Source organism: Herpailurus yagouaroundi, unplaced genomic scaffold (genome assembly GCF_014898765.1).
Source record: "Herpailurus yagouaroundi ecotype Mexico unplaced genomic scaffold, PumYag 141, whole genome shotgun sequence".
Classification (NCBI taxonomy): domain Eukaryota; kingdom Metazoa; phylum Chordata; class Mammalia; order Carnivora; family Felidae; genus Herpailurus; species Herpailurus yagouaroundi.
This window is the reverse complement of record NW_024412396.1, coordinates 73,246,461-73,261,870: the sequence shown is the minus strand read 5'-3', so window position 1 is coordinate 73,261,870 and position 15,410 is coordinate 73,246,461. Positions and strand designations below refer to the sequence as shown.

The 15,410-nt window shown below is 52.3% G+C and overlaps 1 protein-coding gene across 5 annotated transcripts in view; it reads right to left on the bottom strand.

Moving 5' to 3' along the window:
• Window positions 1-1,081: 1,081 nt before the first annotated feature.
• PPP2R5C (protein phosphatase 2 regulatory subunit B'gamma) overlaps window positions 1,082-15,410 on the bottom strand; it is a 129,974-nt gene continuing 115,645 nt past the window's right edge. For 2 of the 5 annotated variants that reach the window (XM_040478252.1, XM_040478253.1), the window contains 3 exons: window positions 14,169-14,241; window positions 9,738-9,854; window positions 1,082-3,942 (listed from right to left, as the gene is read on the bottom strand). In XM_040478252.1, coding sequence (XP_040334186.1) covers window positions 3,811-3,942; window positions 9,738-9,854; window positions 14,169-14,241 — 322 coding nt within the window. In that variant the 3' untranslated portion in view covers window positions 1,082-3,810. Of the gene's footprint in view, window positions 3,943-9,737; window positions 9,855-14,019; window positions 14,242-15,410 lie in introns of those variants that run through there. The other 3 variants (XM_040478247.1, XM_040478248.1, XM_040478249.1) reach the window with 2 other exon arrangements.

Sequence of the window (15,410 nt, the reverse complement as noted above, 5' to 3'; positions counted from 1 at the left end):
ACCTTGGGCAGGTGACCTGACCTCTGCGAGCCCGTGTCCTCACCGGTCAGCGAGGATGAACACGGGCAGATACTTTGCCGGGTCATGAGAAGTTAAGTAAAGGAACACGACGTCGGGCAGCCCCCGACAGCACGAAGGTTCTGGTTCTCGGGGAAGGAGACACAGCCGGGGCCCCTGCTGGCGTGCGAGAAGGGTGGCATGAAGCTGGACTCGGACCAGGGCAAGCATCCATTTACTGGGTTCTCCCAGGGGCTCCTGCGCCCCAGGGTGCTACCCTTGGCTTCCCCCGGTCCACCACCTGGTCCCAGGGCCCAGCGAGCTCCTTGCTGCGCCACGTTTAAGGTGTCCTCTGACCAGCGTACCCGCCCGGGGTGAAGTGGGGTACGCGCGGTTCCCCAAACTTCCCCACGGAGTTACCATGTGCAAGGACCATGCGCCGCAGGGGGCTGGGCCCCTCCAATACACCCCCGGGCCCAGGGCGACACCTCCTGGGCTTTTACTGGTGAGGGTGTCACAAGACTTGGGTCAGAAAGAGGGAACTAGTGAGCCCCACCCGCCGGCTGGAATGTCACCAAGCACAGCCAAGGGCATGGGGGGTTCGTGGCAACGACTTGAGGAAGTGACTCGACTCTGCGTCTTTGGTTGACTTTTCATCAACAGCATTGGCGGGATCGGTGAAGATCCCCGTGAAGAAGAGGGGGGGGACCCCAAATTCAGATTCTCAGCGATTCTGTTTGCAAGACATTAATTTCTTTTTTCCAGAATCCTTTTAAACATCACGATTCGGGCTCAAATGATTCCATTTCTAGAAACCGTGTTCTGACTCACACGTGCCTACTCAGGAGAGGAGAGGAGAGCTGGTGGAGGAAGGCAACCGTTGCTTTCTCCCCTAGGGAAGTGAAGGATGAGCCCACGGGACGAGCCCAGGAGGGCCCAGCACACGCCCGGCTGGAGTGAGGGACTCCGTCCACACTGCCCATCCCCTGGCCGGTGTCCCAGGCATGGCTGCCTAGGCCGGAGGGAAACTCGATAGTGACCAGGACCGGCTGGCCCGACACCGTGGCTAAATTTAGTTTCATGATGAGCAGTAAAATTCACATGTTCTTTATTTAGTCCATATAATACACCATTTTTAGAGTTTTTTAAAATTAGATAAAAGAGCATATTAAATGGCGAGTGTATGAAGTTTCCTCTTCATAAACAATGTCGAAACAAAAAGTTCTGGATTACAAAATGTTAAAAAATATGTAGGTACTTAACATTTCACTAAAGCGTAAAGTTACAGATATCTTCTAAAGAAAAATAATTGTGCCACTTACCTATTTTTGCTGTTTCTATGAACTTTTTTTTATTCTGTACATAGGACATTTTGTACAAAATATGAAGTCTACATTTTTATTACTTATTACCATAAAACAAAGATACAATGTATGTACAATATTAAAAGGAAGCCATACTAAAGCCACACTAAAAAGACACTCGGAATAGTGACATTTCTGATGTACAGATACAGTCTGGAAACAGTGAAGATGCCGAATGCAGGACTTTATGAAGAAAAACAGTCACCGGTTTGTTCTCAATGTCGTACTTTTGAAATCAGTTTGGTGCAGGATAAACGGTGTATCTATATAATATAATAAATGGTGTATCTTATATAAGTCGAACAATTAGCACAGGGAATCTGAGTACTAACTAGGAAAACTTTAAGAGGCCAAAATATGAAATAATACTCTCGTCAAAGAAAATTAGTTTCTCTCAAACTTTTTTTTCCCCCCCTTTTCGGTGAATGTTTGTCTTCAATAAAGAGCAGAGATAAAAGCTCGACAGAAAAGGTGTTTTTACAGGCTGAGCTTTATACAGTCACCCAGACACGGATATTTCGCTTTTCACCGAGGGCAGAGGGGGGGGCCTTCCCAGGACCCTCTCTCTCGACACATACTGAACATCCAAAATCAAGGATATCTGAGGATCTACCAGCTAAAGACGGAAGTTCAAACAATGGTGTATCAAAATACAGAAGACGCTGCTTTATACGATAAAAAGCACCCTTTTTCCCTCAAAAGGAGAAGGCATCTAAACTTTTTGTTTTTAAAGGATACATTTCGTAATGGTACAATTGATAGGTACTTGTCAAGTTTCTCAGGAAGCACTTCTTCTCCCAAGGTGGCCCTTCCTGCTTCCAGCTGGGGCAGTTTTTTTCAGTGAGCCCTTGCTCCGAACACGGGGCCCACCCCGCCACCCCCCTCTGCAACCTTCCTCCGGGACACGGGGACACAGACGTCGCGGACGGAGGGACGGAGGCGACCCCGGGAGCAGCAGGCGTCACAGCTGCCCGGGGCCCATGTCCGCTTCCCACAGCGTGTCAGCGGACACCCACGACCTCGAGTCGGAACAGACAGCCTGAGAGAAGCCACATCTTATCTTCTGTGCATCAGCGACATTTAACACGGACTTGTATCATCTTATGCCACAGACCAAGGAAACTGAATCACTTGCTCGGGATAGCAGTACACATCTCAAATAGCTTTCAAGCAGGATAAGGAAGTCAAAATACTGGCCACCCTGAGAGAAATACGGAGTAGACGCACCCCGGGTGAAGGGTTTTTCTCCTCGTGCGGTTCCATTCAAACAGAAAGCTCAGAACATGCAGGGAAATCTGTGGATCTATAGCAGCATTTGAAGACCCATGGAAACTCAGACAGTGTCTTTTCCTGATGAGGTGTTTATACCGCGTGCTCTGGTCGGCTGGGAGGGACTCACCGCAGCCCTGGCGGCTGCCTGTCCGAGCCCTCGGGCCCGCGCCCGACACGGACGGTGGCGTTGGGTGGCATTTTTGTTACTTTATGCCCAGAGGCGGGGGCCGGACTGGCCGAGCTCGAGAGGGTCTCGTTCTAACTTTCTACAAAATGTATCATATCAATTCTTAGAGATGAGAATTTTATTCATTCAAGAGCCTCGTTAAAGGGCAACCGTGTGTCAGTAGAGACAAAAAAAATGCAAAGAAAAAAGAAAAAAGGGGACACATCGTTTTAAAATTCCAATTCCGGTCAAGGTGGATGGAGAAAGGCGTTTTCTAAAAACACGTTTCTCCTACGAGCTCACTCGTGGAGTCCCTGGTGCTGGGCCGCGGGCTTGGAAGTATGGCTTTAGCTGTACACGAGAGTAACACGGCACACGGGTCATCAGGCAAAGTAAAGAAACACCTCAGGAAAACACAGTGGCCGAGGATTGTCATGTCACTTTCCCCAGTAAGTTGTGTTAGAATGACGACAGCAAAGGACCACTTCAACGAGATGAAAAGGGAAAAAAAGAGAGAGGGCAAGGAGAGCAAACGACTGACTACTGGCGCAACAGTCACGTGGAAACAATCGAAGAGGTTGTAGAGTCTTCAAGAATACGCGATGCGTTTCTGTTTCAAGTGTTCCTCTGATCTGAAGCACATCGACACGACCACAGAACCACTTACGGTAAACGATCGCGGATTCCGTCTGGGCCGAACGTGAAGATGTCTAGGGTGCTCTCCTTAGCTCTGATTTGGGGAAGCCGTCTTACGGGGGCCGTGCGGGGGCCGAGACGACGCGCCGGGGACGCGGCTGGTGGCCCTCGGGCTCCACGGACACATCGGGGAAGCCACCATTGTTTGAACTCCTAATCTCGAGCTGAGGCAGAGTGTGTCGCTGCCTACAGAACGGGGTGGAAGAAAAGCTCGGACTCTGAGTGTAACTGATTTGTATGGCACACAAGGGATGTATTTTCTACAGACTCCAGGAGAGAGCAGGTGTCCCCAGCCCGACGCGGTCCTCGGGGGGACTAGCGCCCGTCCTGGGAGACCAGCTGGTCAGCTCTGCAGTGAGCCTCCAAGGCGTTCTTGGTGTGGAGGTCCTGAGGCAGCTCAGACTTGCGGCGCACGAGGGGCCGGTCCTTCTTCAGATCTTTCTCGGCCTGGAATCAAAAATGCAGGGACGTTGGCGACCAACGAGGCCACGCAGGGGTCAGAGGGCAGCCGTGGGCCGGGAGCCCAGCACGCACGCTCCAGGGCTGCCCTGAGAACTCTGCGGCGCGGGCCTCACCCCCCACGGCCGGGGCCGTTGGAGACGACCTAACCACCAGGGTGATGGGCTGGCAATCCGGTCTAAAAAGTGTGGCTCTGCACCCAGCACTCCACACCCCTGTCTTGCAAATCCACTGGTTTCAGCAAATCTCATCGCTATCAAAACCCTCCTACTTCATCAAAGAGGACGAAAGGCATTTTTATGCCGATGCCCGCTACCGAAGCCATTCAGAAAGTGGAAATTTCCTTTGGAGGTGGATAAAACGAATGGAAGGGAAACACATTAACGCTGGATTTGGAGTCGAGCAAAGGTCTCAAACTTCTGTCAAATTTGGAAAAAGGTCTTCAAGGGAAGAGGTGCTAAATGGGTCGCTTGTGGGGACAAGCCCTCTAGGACTTAGAAAAACAGTATTTTAATTATTCACGTAAAAATTCCCAATATTAAGAATCAGAAATAAAAGACCCCCTTCTCCACCTCGTCCTCGTCCTCAAGTTCAGTTTTTAGGTTTTACTTAATCGTATTTATTTATTTCTTTTAACGCTTATTTATTTTTGAAAGAGAGAGACAGAGCATGAGCGGGGGAGGAGCAGAGAGAGAGGGAGACACAGAATCCGAAGCAGGCTCCCGGCTCCGAGCTGTCAGCCCAGAGCCCGACGCGGGGCTCGAACCCATGAACCATGAGATTATGACCTGAGCCAAAGTCGGAGGCTTAACTGACTGAGCCCCCCAGGCGCCCCTTCACTTAAACATTTAAAAAAAAAGATTCCTGTTTTTCCACGAGGCTTTACAGCATCGTGAATCTGCAAAGAAAGCGGGGTGGGGGGCCTGATCTGGGCAGTTTGCACCAAAAGCGCCCACATTTCCATGAATAACAATTCCACAAATCACTCAGTTTTGAGGCAGAGCTACCGCATTAATGCCAGTACTTCTGAAACGAAACGAGCCATCTAAGTCATCTCAACGCCATATATCCACCAGAAGACTGCCAATTAGTTGCACACTTTAACCAGAACCAAGCCTTTCTGCTTCGCGTCTCCATCAAAAAGAGGACAGAGTTTAAAGAGAACACATTCTCTTTGCGGTAGAGAACTAACGCCTTATCGGAGAAAATTCGAGGGAAGTCAGTCGTCTGACAGGAAGGACATAACCACAGCCTCTCACAGTTCCTGGATGTGTACCCTCAGCAGACAGAAAGCAGACTTTTCCTGGCTTTTTTTTTTTTTTTAATTTTTTTTTCAACGTTTTTTATTTATTTTTGGGACAGAGAGAGATAGAGCATGAACGGGGGAGGGGCAGAGAGAGAGGGAGACACAGAATCGGAAACAGGCTCCAGGCTCTGAGCCATCAGCCCAGAGCCCGACGCAGGGCTCGAACTCACGGACCGCGAGATCGTGACCTGGCTGAAGTCGGTCGCTTAACCGACTGCGCCACCCAGGCGCCCCCTTTTCCTGGCTTTTAAGAACAATTCCAGAGCCTGCAGAAAAGTCATACGTGAAAAGTTCCCATCTTTTGCAGAGCTAACATTTCCTGGGGAGATTTTCTGCAAATGTATCTACGGAAACGGCAACGTCAGGGTTCGGAAGGAACGTTGTGCGACATGTTAGGAATATTTCTAGAAATGTTACTTGGAAATTAACACTCGGTGATGGTAAAGGTGGGGATTTGGAGTTTCCCCCCTGAAAACTAGCCAGAGATGGTTTCTGGAGAGCCGCCCGCGTCAGGAGGCCGTGAGGGCATGCGCCCCGAGGACTGTCAGTCACGGTGCCGACGCACGTTTGCTTTTGGCCCACAAGACGCTCAAGAGGGAAAATTCTACCCTGGATTTTGTGTCCCTTCCACGTGCAGCTGTAAAATAAAGCCTAAGCGAGGCCAAACGAAACCAACACTTTGACGTCCTGGAAATATTTGATCACTGCCGACACAGGCCTTCATTCCAGAGAAGCAACTTTTCGACAGAAAAAGCCAACAGTGAAAACCTCGGAACTGGAACCAGTGCAGGCAAGCGGAGAGAACAAACATGAGCCCCGAGCACCCGAAGGGTCGGCAAGGGTGCTGGGCCCGTCTGGGCCTTTCTGCGTGGGCATCTTAGCCTGGCGGGTAGGGCAGAGTGTGATTTTCACGAACCACGAGAGGGAAAAGACCAGAAGCACGGCAGGCAGGGAAGGAGGAGGGAGCACGAGCAGAGGGGATGGCGGGGTGGGGTGGGGGTGGGGGGAAGGAAGGGCTGGAGGCCGGGCCTCTGTCGGCTGTGCGTCCGCAGGTCTGAAAGGCCAAGTTCATACAGTTAAGTGGTAGCAGAAGAGCAGGCCTCGCGGACACATGACAGGTGCGCGTTTTTACTACGCCACTGAGGACACAACCAGTCAGGGCTTCTCGAGGGACCCCCTCGGTCCTTCCCACCACAAGCTGGAACGACAGGGGGAAGCAGGAAAATACTTCATGTCCAACGTCAGTTTGTCAGGGCTTCGCCCGAGGACACGAGCCTTAAACACACTCTACGTGTTGTTGTACCTTCGCTTCCCACCTTTCGTCTGTCTACACCTTCTTTATTTCCATGGTTGACACTGCTTTTCTCCCAACTGACTGTTAACAATGAGAATTGTAAACATTTTAAACATCTCTGGTAGAAATGTCATAAACACGCAATTTACTATTTTTCTTCGGATGTTCTATGTAGGGTTATACAAGTTTCTCAAAAACAAAACAAATCATGGTTCTCACAGGTCAACATAGAATTTGAATTTCTCTAGAAAATTCCAACCAACCACCGCCCCCCCTCCCGGAGGATTTCCTCCCCTCCCCTGGTACAGTTCTGCCATCCACCTCCTATGCCTCCCGTTCTGGCTGACATTCAAATCGTTTTAAGTAAGTGTGGACTTATTTTGCAAAAAATAAAATTAGCCAAAAACAAAATTAGAAGTGCACTGAAAATATTCAAATTTTAATTTTTAGCTGTTATTTGCTCTCCAAATTGTGCACATAACTTTCCTGCATCTAGGTATCTTCTCCTTGCTTTAACAGCAGAGTTTTTGAGAGTTTCAGGAATATGACTCCAACATTTTTCAAATTCGTAAGAGTCTATCGTATCAAATATTATACCTAAGAGCCTGCACTATAAATATATTCATCTAGATAGTTTGAGATTGGGGGAGGGGTGGATTCCACTGAACTGCTGAAATCGATAAGAAGTCTTCAAATTGGGTGGTATTAATCTTCCAGTTTTATTCTTTTTCAAAGTTGTTTTGGCTATTCTGGGTCCTCTGTGTTTCCATATGAATTTTGGAATCCGCGTGTCATTAAAAAAAAAAAAGTGTGCTGGGAGTCTGACTGAGATCACGTTAATTTGGGGAGAAGTGGTACTTTAATGGCATCCAGTCTTCTGACCCAGGAACGTGATCATAGAAATCTAAGAGGCAGGAGCAGGCAAATAATTTTTGTAGAACTGTCGAATACATAGAAAAACTTATTTCATCTCATTTCAAGAGTCAGGATACAAGGGTTCTCTAGGAAACTCAGCACTAAGTGGGTAGGTGATTTGACAGCGATCCCTTCACGTTATGTGGAAGGTGCTCCCCTGGGAAGGAGCTGTGCCCTGTGCTAGGGAAAGGGGGGTGCGTCCACCATGTGGAAGGTGTTCTTGGGACTGGCGGGCCCACAAATACTAGGGTCAACTCTAAGAGGCAGTTTTTCACTCAACATTAGAATGCTCTTTTGGTTTGCATTCTTGAACAAATACTTGATCCCTTAGAGTCACCTTAAATCATAAATAGGACCATAACGTACACCTCCATTACATTCTGGACACAGGTCATTCTCTCCCTGGACCAAAGGGTGTACCAAAAAAAAAACAACAACAACAAAAAAAAACCCCCTCCCAAACAGAAAACTGAACAAACCCAAAAGCCTCCAAAGCCAAACTATTTAATGCACAATTTCCTTTCGGACAATTTCCTTTCCAACTCCGCATGGTCTACGCGACTTAAAAACGAATGTGGTCACAAATTCTTGGGCAACGTCCTGGTAGGAGGGACACTGATCTGATTTTCTCTGAGTCTGCAAGTGATGGGCAAGCTCTCACGGCTTTAGCATACTGTGAGCCATAAAACCAAAACAGTAGTTTAAAAAATGACCCTGTCCTGGTTAAAAAAAAAAAAAAAAAAATGAAGCAGGAAAATTAACACCCCCAGAGCCAGTACAGAGAAAAATGTAATTTTTTTCTTCACTTTGTTCATTGCTAAGAATATTAATTGTAAGGAAATTATGGAATCTACCTGGATTACATTTACTAGGAGTGTTCTGCGTTTCTCCTCCGTATTTTCAGGGTTTGATCTTCAGCGAAGGCTAGGGGCTGGCTGGGCAGGAAGCGGCATGGACTTGGCCAGTGGGGTCGCCCTCTTTGGGCAGCTCTATGAAAAAAGGAGTCTGGACCAGTGCTGCCCAATGGAAAAATAACGTGTTCCAAGTATGGAACTCCAAGTTTTCTAGTAGCCACATTAAAAAAGTAAAGGGCAATAGATGAAATTAATTTTAAAAGTATTTTTTATTCGGCCCGACATAGCCCAAATGCTATTATCGTGGCAACAACGGAAAATTACGAATGAGCGGTTTTTGCCTTCTTTTCTTCATACCGAGCCTGGGAGCTCCTGTGCTGTCGGCTGACAGCACAACAGCTCGGCGCAGGTGGCCACGCTTCGAGGGCTCGGCAGCCCCGTGCAGCCTGGTCGGCGGAGGTCCCGTGCTCTTGCTAACGCCTGACCCCATCCGAGCAGGTGGGGAGTGGAATCTTACTAGCACCCTCTCTGCTTCAGTGGGTTCCAAGCACTGACGACGCTGCATCCACCTCTATCTGGTGCACAACACGGTCTGGCCCGCGTGACCTTTCAGGCTTCGGCATCGTAGTGCTGGGTGTCACCAGGACTTGTGGAGCTGGCCCCCGGGGGTTCAAGTTGCAGAGTCAGCGAGGCCCACGCGCCCCGATCCAGGCAGGACTGTGCTGGGTCCCAGGAAGTGAAGACAGGTAGGCACGTTCAGAGAAACTCAGCAGGCGACAGACAGGCTCCTCACGCAGGCAGGGACTTGGCACATGACCCTCTTCGGAGCCCACACGGTACATCTTCCCGGTTCGGTAAGAAACGTCTGTCTCTGGATCGGTGGTGTGGTGATCTGAACACGTATTTCTACCACCGTGGAAACAAACCACCTGAGCACAGGCGTGGCGTGAGGTGGTCCTGACAACGATCCTGGCCTGCAGGCGTCCCTGGCTCCTGAGCGGGCCCCGAGAGGCAGTGCGAAGGGGAGGAGAATGAGGCTCTCTGCCCAGTGTCCTGGGGCCGTGGCAGGGGACGCCCCGGCGCCACAGCACGTGGGACGGTGCAGAGGGAAGAGCGTGGAGAGACACCACTGCCAAAGGTCTGATTTTCGCCCAGGTTGACATCTGAAGGACAGTTAAGGGCTGAGATCATTACTGTTAACATAAACGAGGCAAATAATCAAAACTCTCAAAGATTCCGCCCAGTACTTTGGTCGTTAGGACGTATGGAGCAGCGACTGTCTCTGAGCTTCCCGACACGGAGCCTCTGGCTGGGCTCACACCGAAGGCGCTGGCCTGGATCCCGTCACCTCCTGCAAGTGTTTCTTAAACAAACTAGCGCGGGCGCACCCCAGCTCAGCTCTGCGCGCTGTTACCTGGAGGGCCTGTCCACTCACTGTCTCTCTCAGCGTCTGCACATCTTCAGACAGAGGCCTGTCCGTCCCCATTGCCACCGGGAGGCTCACGGTGTTCGCTTCACCACACGCCGCATGCTGCAACGCAAAGCCGGGAGCCCCTCTCTGTTCGCGCTCAGGCTCCGGACGCCAAGGGCCTCATCCTGGCGGGGGGCACGTCTCCCCGCCGGCGCCCTCCCCGGGGTCCCCCTCCGGCCCGCACCCGCGGGGCCTCACAAACCAGAGCCCCTTCATTCTCCTCGGCCTGCGGGGCACCGGGCAAGGAGCACGACGCAGGCTGCAGCCTCCCTTCCAGAGCCTTCCCTGGTCCCCGGGCGGGAGTCCACGTGCCCGCCTGGACCGCTCCATGCCGACAGCCCCCGCTCACCACCCCGGCTGCACGCACCTGCCGGCCTCACCCCTTCACCCCACGCTCTAACTCACTGGAACCGCCTTATCAGCCCCACCCCTGTGTCCACACCCTTGGCATCTCTGCTCTCTAGCCGGAAGTCCGCCAGCCGGCTGGGACGGCTGGGTTGCATGCTGCGAACCCGGGGCCGGGCACGGAGGGAAGGGCTGGTGTTGCCTTCGGGTCCGGACAGCCCTGGGACCCACCGTCCTTGGGCTCTGGGAGCCGCAGACGCGTTTCTGGCCACAGGCGTCTCTGTCTCTGAGTAGGACACGGGGTAAGGTCACGGCAGAGGGCTACAGTGATGGTGACAGTGAGCTACGTGTCCCCTTTGTCTGTGAGGGGGAGGGCAGGGGAGGAAGACACGGGGGTGGGGGAGCCGCGAGCAGGTGCCCTGCAAGCCCGTCACGCTTGGCAACAAACAAGTCGCTGGGCTGATGGGACTGAGGGAGCTGCCCGTGCCCCCACTCCCTCCCCACGGCCCCTCCAATGGTACCACAGATGCTGGGGCTGGGGGAGCTCTTGGCTGCTAAGCCAGTCATCGGGTTTTGCCCTCCCGGCCTCTCCGGACACGACGGGCCCAACGGATGGAACACAACCGCCCCGAGACTGCTCCGGTTCCCCTCCTGCCTCCCTGCCCCTCCCGATGGCTCCCCGCTCCCTGGGGGTCTCCCTGCCTGGCCTCTGTTCACAGTGCTGTTGGGCCCTCAGACACGGCCCTCCGCCCCACCGTTCCTGTCAACCCAGCCGCATACTTCTAGAGAGCCCCCAGGGCGGGCCCCTCCCAGTACACCATCCTCCTGGCTGCCACAAAGAACTTTCTGGAATGCAAGTCTGACGACACCACTTCACTCCTTAAGACACTAACACCTGCATCCATTTTGGGGATAAAATCGACATTTGTTCCGTCTCCAGCTTCGTCCCTCGTCCAGACCAACCCAGCCCCTCCTCCATAGCCAACGGTCCACCTGTGCCGAACAACTCGGATTCCTGACTCTGCTCTCTCTGCCTCGAGGACCTTCCCCCAAATTCAGACTGGGGAGGTCCCCTTTGAGACTTCCCCTCCAAGGCGCTCAGCCCTCCTGCTGGGGACACCTCGGCCGTGGCCGTGCCATCGCCACAGGGTGTCTTTACGCGTCCCCGTCGGAGGCAGGGAGCGGACCTCCTGGCTTCCTGAACTCCAGCGTCTCACGGGTTATAATGTGACCATCTGAAATGAATGCTCTTTGCTTCCATCTGGCTCCCCTCACAGGTCCTAAGCTCCTTGAAGCTGTGTCCTGTTCTCGTCTTGGTATCTGGGGAATGTCCCGTGGCTCGGGACACCCGGCTGGTGCCCATCTGCCACGTGCGGTGGCTGCCTGGGCACAGCACCTCAGGGGCTCGGAGCAGCACGAGGAACCACGACTCTCACGAGGAGGCACAGGGGCTGCTTTTTGACCATTTCAGGTTCTGGCTGCTCTGAGGGAAAAGCGGGGCGCCCTCCACGTGGGAGTGGGAGAGCCGTGTGGGGCCCCTAGTCCTCTCTGGAGCTCAGGGCAAAGAGAGGTGGGAGCAAGAATGCCACAGACCGGTCTCAGCAACAAAAGTGCCACACAGCGGCCACCGCAGGAGAGGCTTCTCACGAGGACTAAAAACCTCTGCTGAGGCTGGGGTGGCGGCAGGGTGAAGGAACACACACGTCGCCCCGAGGGGCCGGTCTCTCAGAGGGAAGCAGGTGGCACCCGGTTTCACACGGGCGCCTGTCTTCCTTGCACACGAATCCCGCCAAAGTCAGGCAGAAATAAGCAGTCACCTGTGACTTGGCCTCTTTGGCGGAGTCGGAAAACACATTTACGTGAGAAACCCTCAGTATTTCGTGACTTAAAAAACACCTAAATGATGCGGGCCCTTGGGGCCCCGCGGGCCAACGGAGCCGCCGTAGACCCCCCAGCCCAGGACAGATGGGGAGACCTCCAGATGCAGGTCAGTGAGCAGACAGTGCCCTGCTGGGGATGCGCCCTAAAAATAAGCTATCAAATCGGTTCCTCAAAAAGGCAGATTTGAGATGCAGAGCCAAAGCCTGAAAGAGCCGACTGCTTCCATGGCGGAAACGGGAAGCAGGATGTCTCGTCCACTGGCTTATTACCTTTTGTCGTTGCTGTTGCAGACAGCGAGCAGAGACTAGGATTTAGACAAGACGCCCTCCCTCTCAAGTGACAATCGAGTCCCGAGGCCCCGCTTTGCAGCTCTGAGACATCAGCTCGTGAAGCGTGTTCCTTCTGGAGACGCTGCATCGGGGACTGCTGCATGCAGGCAGGACTCGCGGGGCTCGGGTCACACGCGGTTTCAACGGGGAGACGGTCAACACGGCGCCCAGAACGCCACATTCCCCGCAGGTGCAGCCCAGGGCGCTTACAGCGTCGCCTGCCTGGGACACAGCAGAGAGCGGCCCAGAGGAGGAAACGTGTCACGTAAGAAAACGCAGGAGCAGCTCAGCAAAAGGGAAGAGAGCACAGCGGCGAAACGAGGCCACGTTTGCTACACAGCCAACCCGCTCTTTCGTTTGTAACGTGAAAGCCTGATGCGGTTTCCCATGAGGTTGTTTCTACGTTCCAGGCGACACAGCTAAAAATCAGCCTTTCTGGCTGGTTTCAGGTGAGGGTGTTGGGTGCGTGTGTGGTGGGGTGTCTGGCGATCCTGGCCGGGACGCCCGGCTGGCTGCCCTTTGCACGGGGCCGTCAGGCAGGGCCCCTCCACCTCCACCTCCACCTCCACCTGCCCCGGATCTGGGCTTTCACGGTGTTGTGGAACAAACGTCAGTATTCCAGCCTCACGTTCAACATCCCTTCTGTTCCAGCAGGTGGACAGAGCAGTTCTGTGGCAGAGCACAGAATCGGTCGTGTCAGGGAAGGGCCGTGGGGGTAGTTCCAGGGCGGAAGGAAGGCCTCACTTAACGTCATTCCGCTTTCCTGAGGTGTAAGTCTCTCGAATGCGGTTTTATCAAAGGGAACACGATTGATACATTACATCAACACACACTTTTAGCTTCGTGATCACGTGCTGTTTTTTAGGAGATGTCAGAGAGCCACGAATCCCGCACAACCGACTTAGTGAATGATTTACGCCCGCCTCTGGCCCAAGGAAACACATGGCTTGGAACCTAGCTTCACCTCAAAGAGCCTTTTGGGATTTTGAGGATACCGAGGGGTTCTTGTCAGGTACAAGCTTTTCTGGGAGCCTGAGGACCGCCAGCGGGCTGTTACTGTGGTGGAGAGGCGCACAGACGATCTTCAGGAGAGCGGCCCCGTGGTGACCAGGGGGCCCGCCCGTAGAGGCAGTGCTCCAGTCACCCAGACCAGCGTGCGTAACACCAAAGACCACACAACCCAGAACCCCCAGCCGCCCTCGGAGCCCCAGGGCGGGCGCCGTGCGGGCCACCGCATCGCCTGCTCCGGGAGACATGCCGCGTGCGCGCACCTGCCAGAGCGCGCTGGAACCTTCTAGCGAGGACGGGAGAGAGGGTTAGTTGCTAACACGCAGACGTCAGGCAATTTTTAACGATTAAAAGGCTCAGCGTATAGGAACCTAGTTTTAGGAAAAGAGGACACGGACATCACACTTCATCGATTTCAAATCTATGTTCCTTTCTTTTGGACTTTGATATTAAAAAGAAAGGGACGTATCGTTTGAGCTACAGCATCTATGACGTTGGTGAGGAGAAAGCAAATCCTGATCTTGGCCCAAGATAGACGTTGTATCCTGGCTTTCTTTTTACCACAGTACATTGGTTAAGATTTAGATCTTATTGAAAAAACAGAGGAAAAAAAGGTCAATTCTGTGGTAAAAACTTGGTGGGGCAAAATAAGTTACTTGTACGAAAGTTGAGAAGTATTTTTATTGCAGACGTTTCCACATACAAGGTTAGTGAAGCCGACCCCCTCCCTGCCCGTGATGCAGCCACATTCCTAGCTCAAAAAAACATTCAAGAGATACCCTAGACGTTTTCACGTTACTCTTTTTAGTACCTGGGGGTTTGCTTTGGCTAGATTTTCTATTTTAACCCACGCTTCTTCTCGTTCTTTCATTTTTAGCTTCTCTCTGAAAAATAGTAAAATGTCATTGGCGTTAGAGAGAGGGATCACATTCAAGAGAGGAAACAATGACAAGGCCAGCAACACAATCACCTGCTTCCCTCTGTCACTTTCTGGTTTCTACTCCACATTCTTCACAGTGGTGATCACAATATAGGTTAACACGGAAAACGAAATGCAAAACACAAGCCAGACTTAGGGGAGAAGATTTAACAACTAGATGTGCTAGAATTTTAACACGTTGAGGCATGTGGATTCCTAGGAAGACTTATACGAGTACATCTCAGGTCTCTGTCCTTCCTGGTTTCGCTGCTTCTGCAGAAGACCTATATAATTTTGAAGAAAAGCTCACAGAGCCATGAAAGGTGAGACCATTCCATAGCGTAAAGGCACCAAGGTTAAGAGCCGATGTCCCAACAAGGGGGGCTTTAAAAAGGGACGGTCTTCAGACCTGGTTCCTGTCAGATTCCCCCACCAGTGAGTCACATGACCTTTGGCGAATCACTTAACCACCTGGACTCAACTTTTTTTTTTTTTTTTTTTTTAAATCTGGAAAATGTGCTGCAAGATCCTTTTCAGAAAGCTAAGATACTTGCCCTCTGAAGAGCCGGTGGCGCGTCTGAACACTGCGCTCAGCCGGGAGGGGGCCCGGAAGACGGCCTGTGCACGTGTGCCCGTGCGCCTTCCCTGCTCTGCGGACCCTCACCTCACACCCTGCACACACCGTCCTTCTGTGTGTTTTGCTGTCTTCCCTCTCCACACTACCCACGAGGGCACGGATTTTTGTTTCGTGCCCTGTTGTGTTGCCAGAGCCTAAAACAGGGCCTGGCGTGCAGGTAACCATGTACATACTGTCTACAGAATGAATGTGACGGCTGTTCATAAATATCCTGTAATTTGAACTACACTCGTTCAACGTTTCTCTGTCTTAGCCAGCTTCTAGTGGTAGAGAAGCAAAGAATAAAACCTGCCCAGAGCCCACGCCGGACTCTGACACCCTTCAAGCGTGAGAGTGGGGCCCTGGCTCTGTGAAGGACACGGGCCAGGCTCCAGAAGGGGCCCAATAAAGCTCTGTTGACATAGGCACTTGCTCTCTCGCAGAAATCTGATGGGACAGAATCCAAATTCCTGCCTTGTGAACCTAAAAAATCACTATACCTCACAGCCTTTACGTGT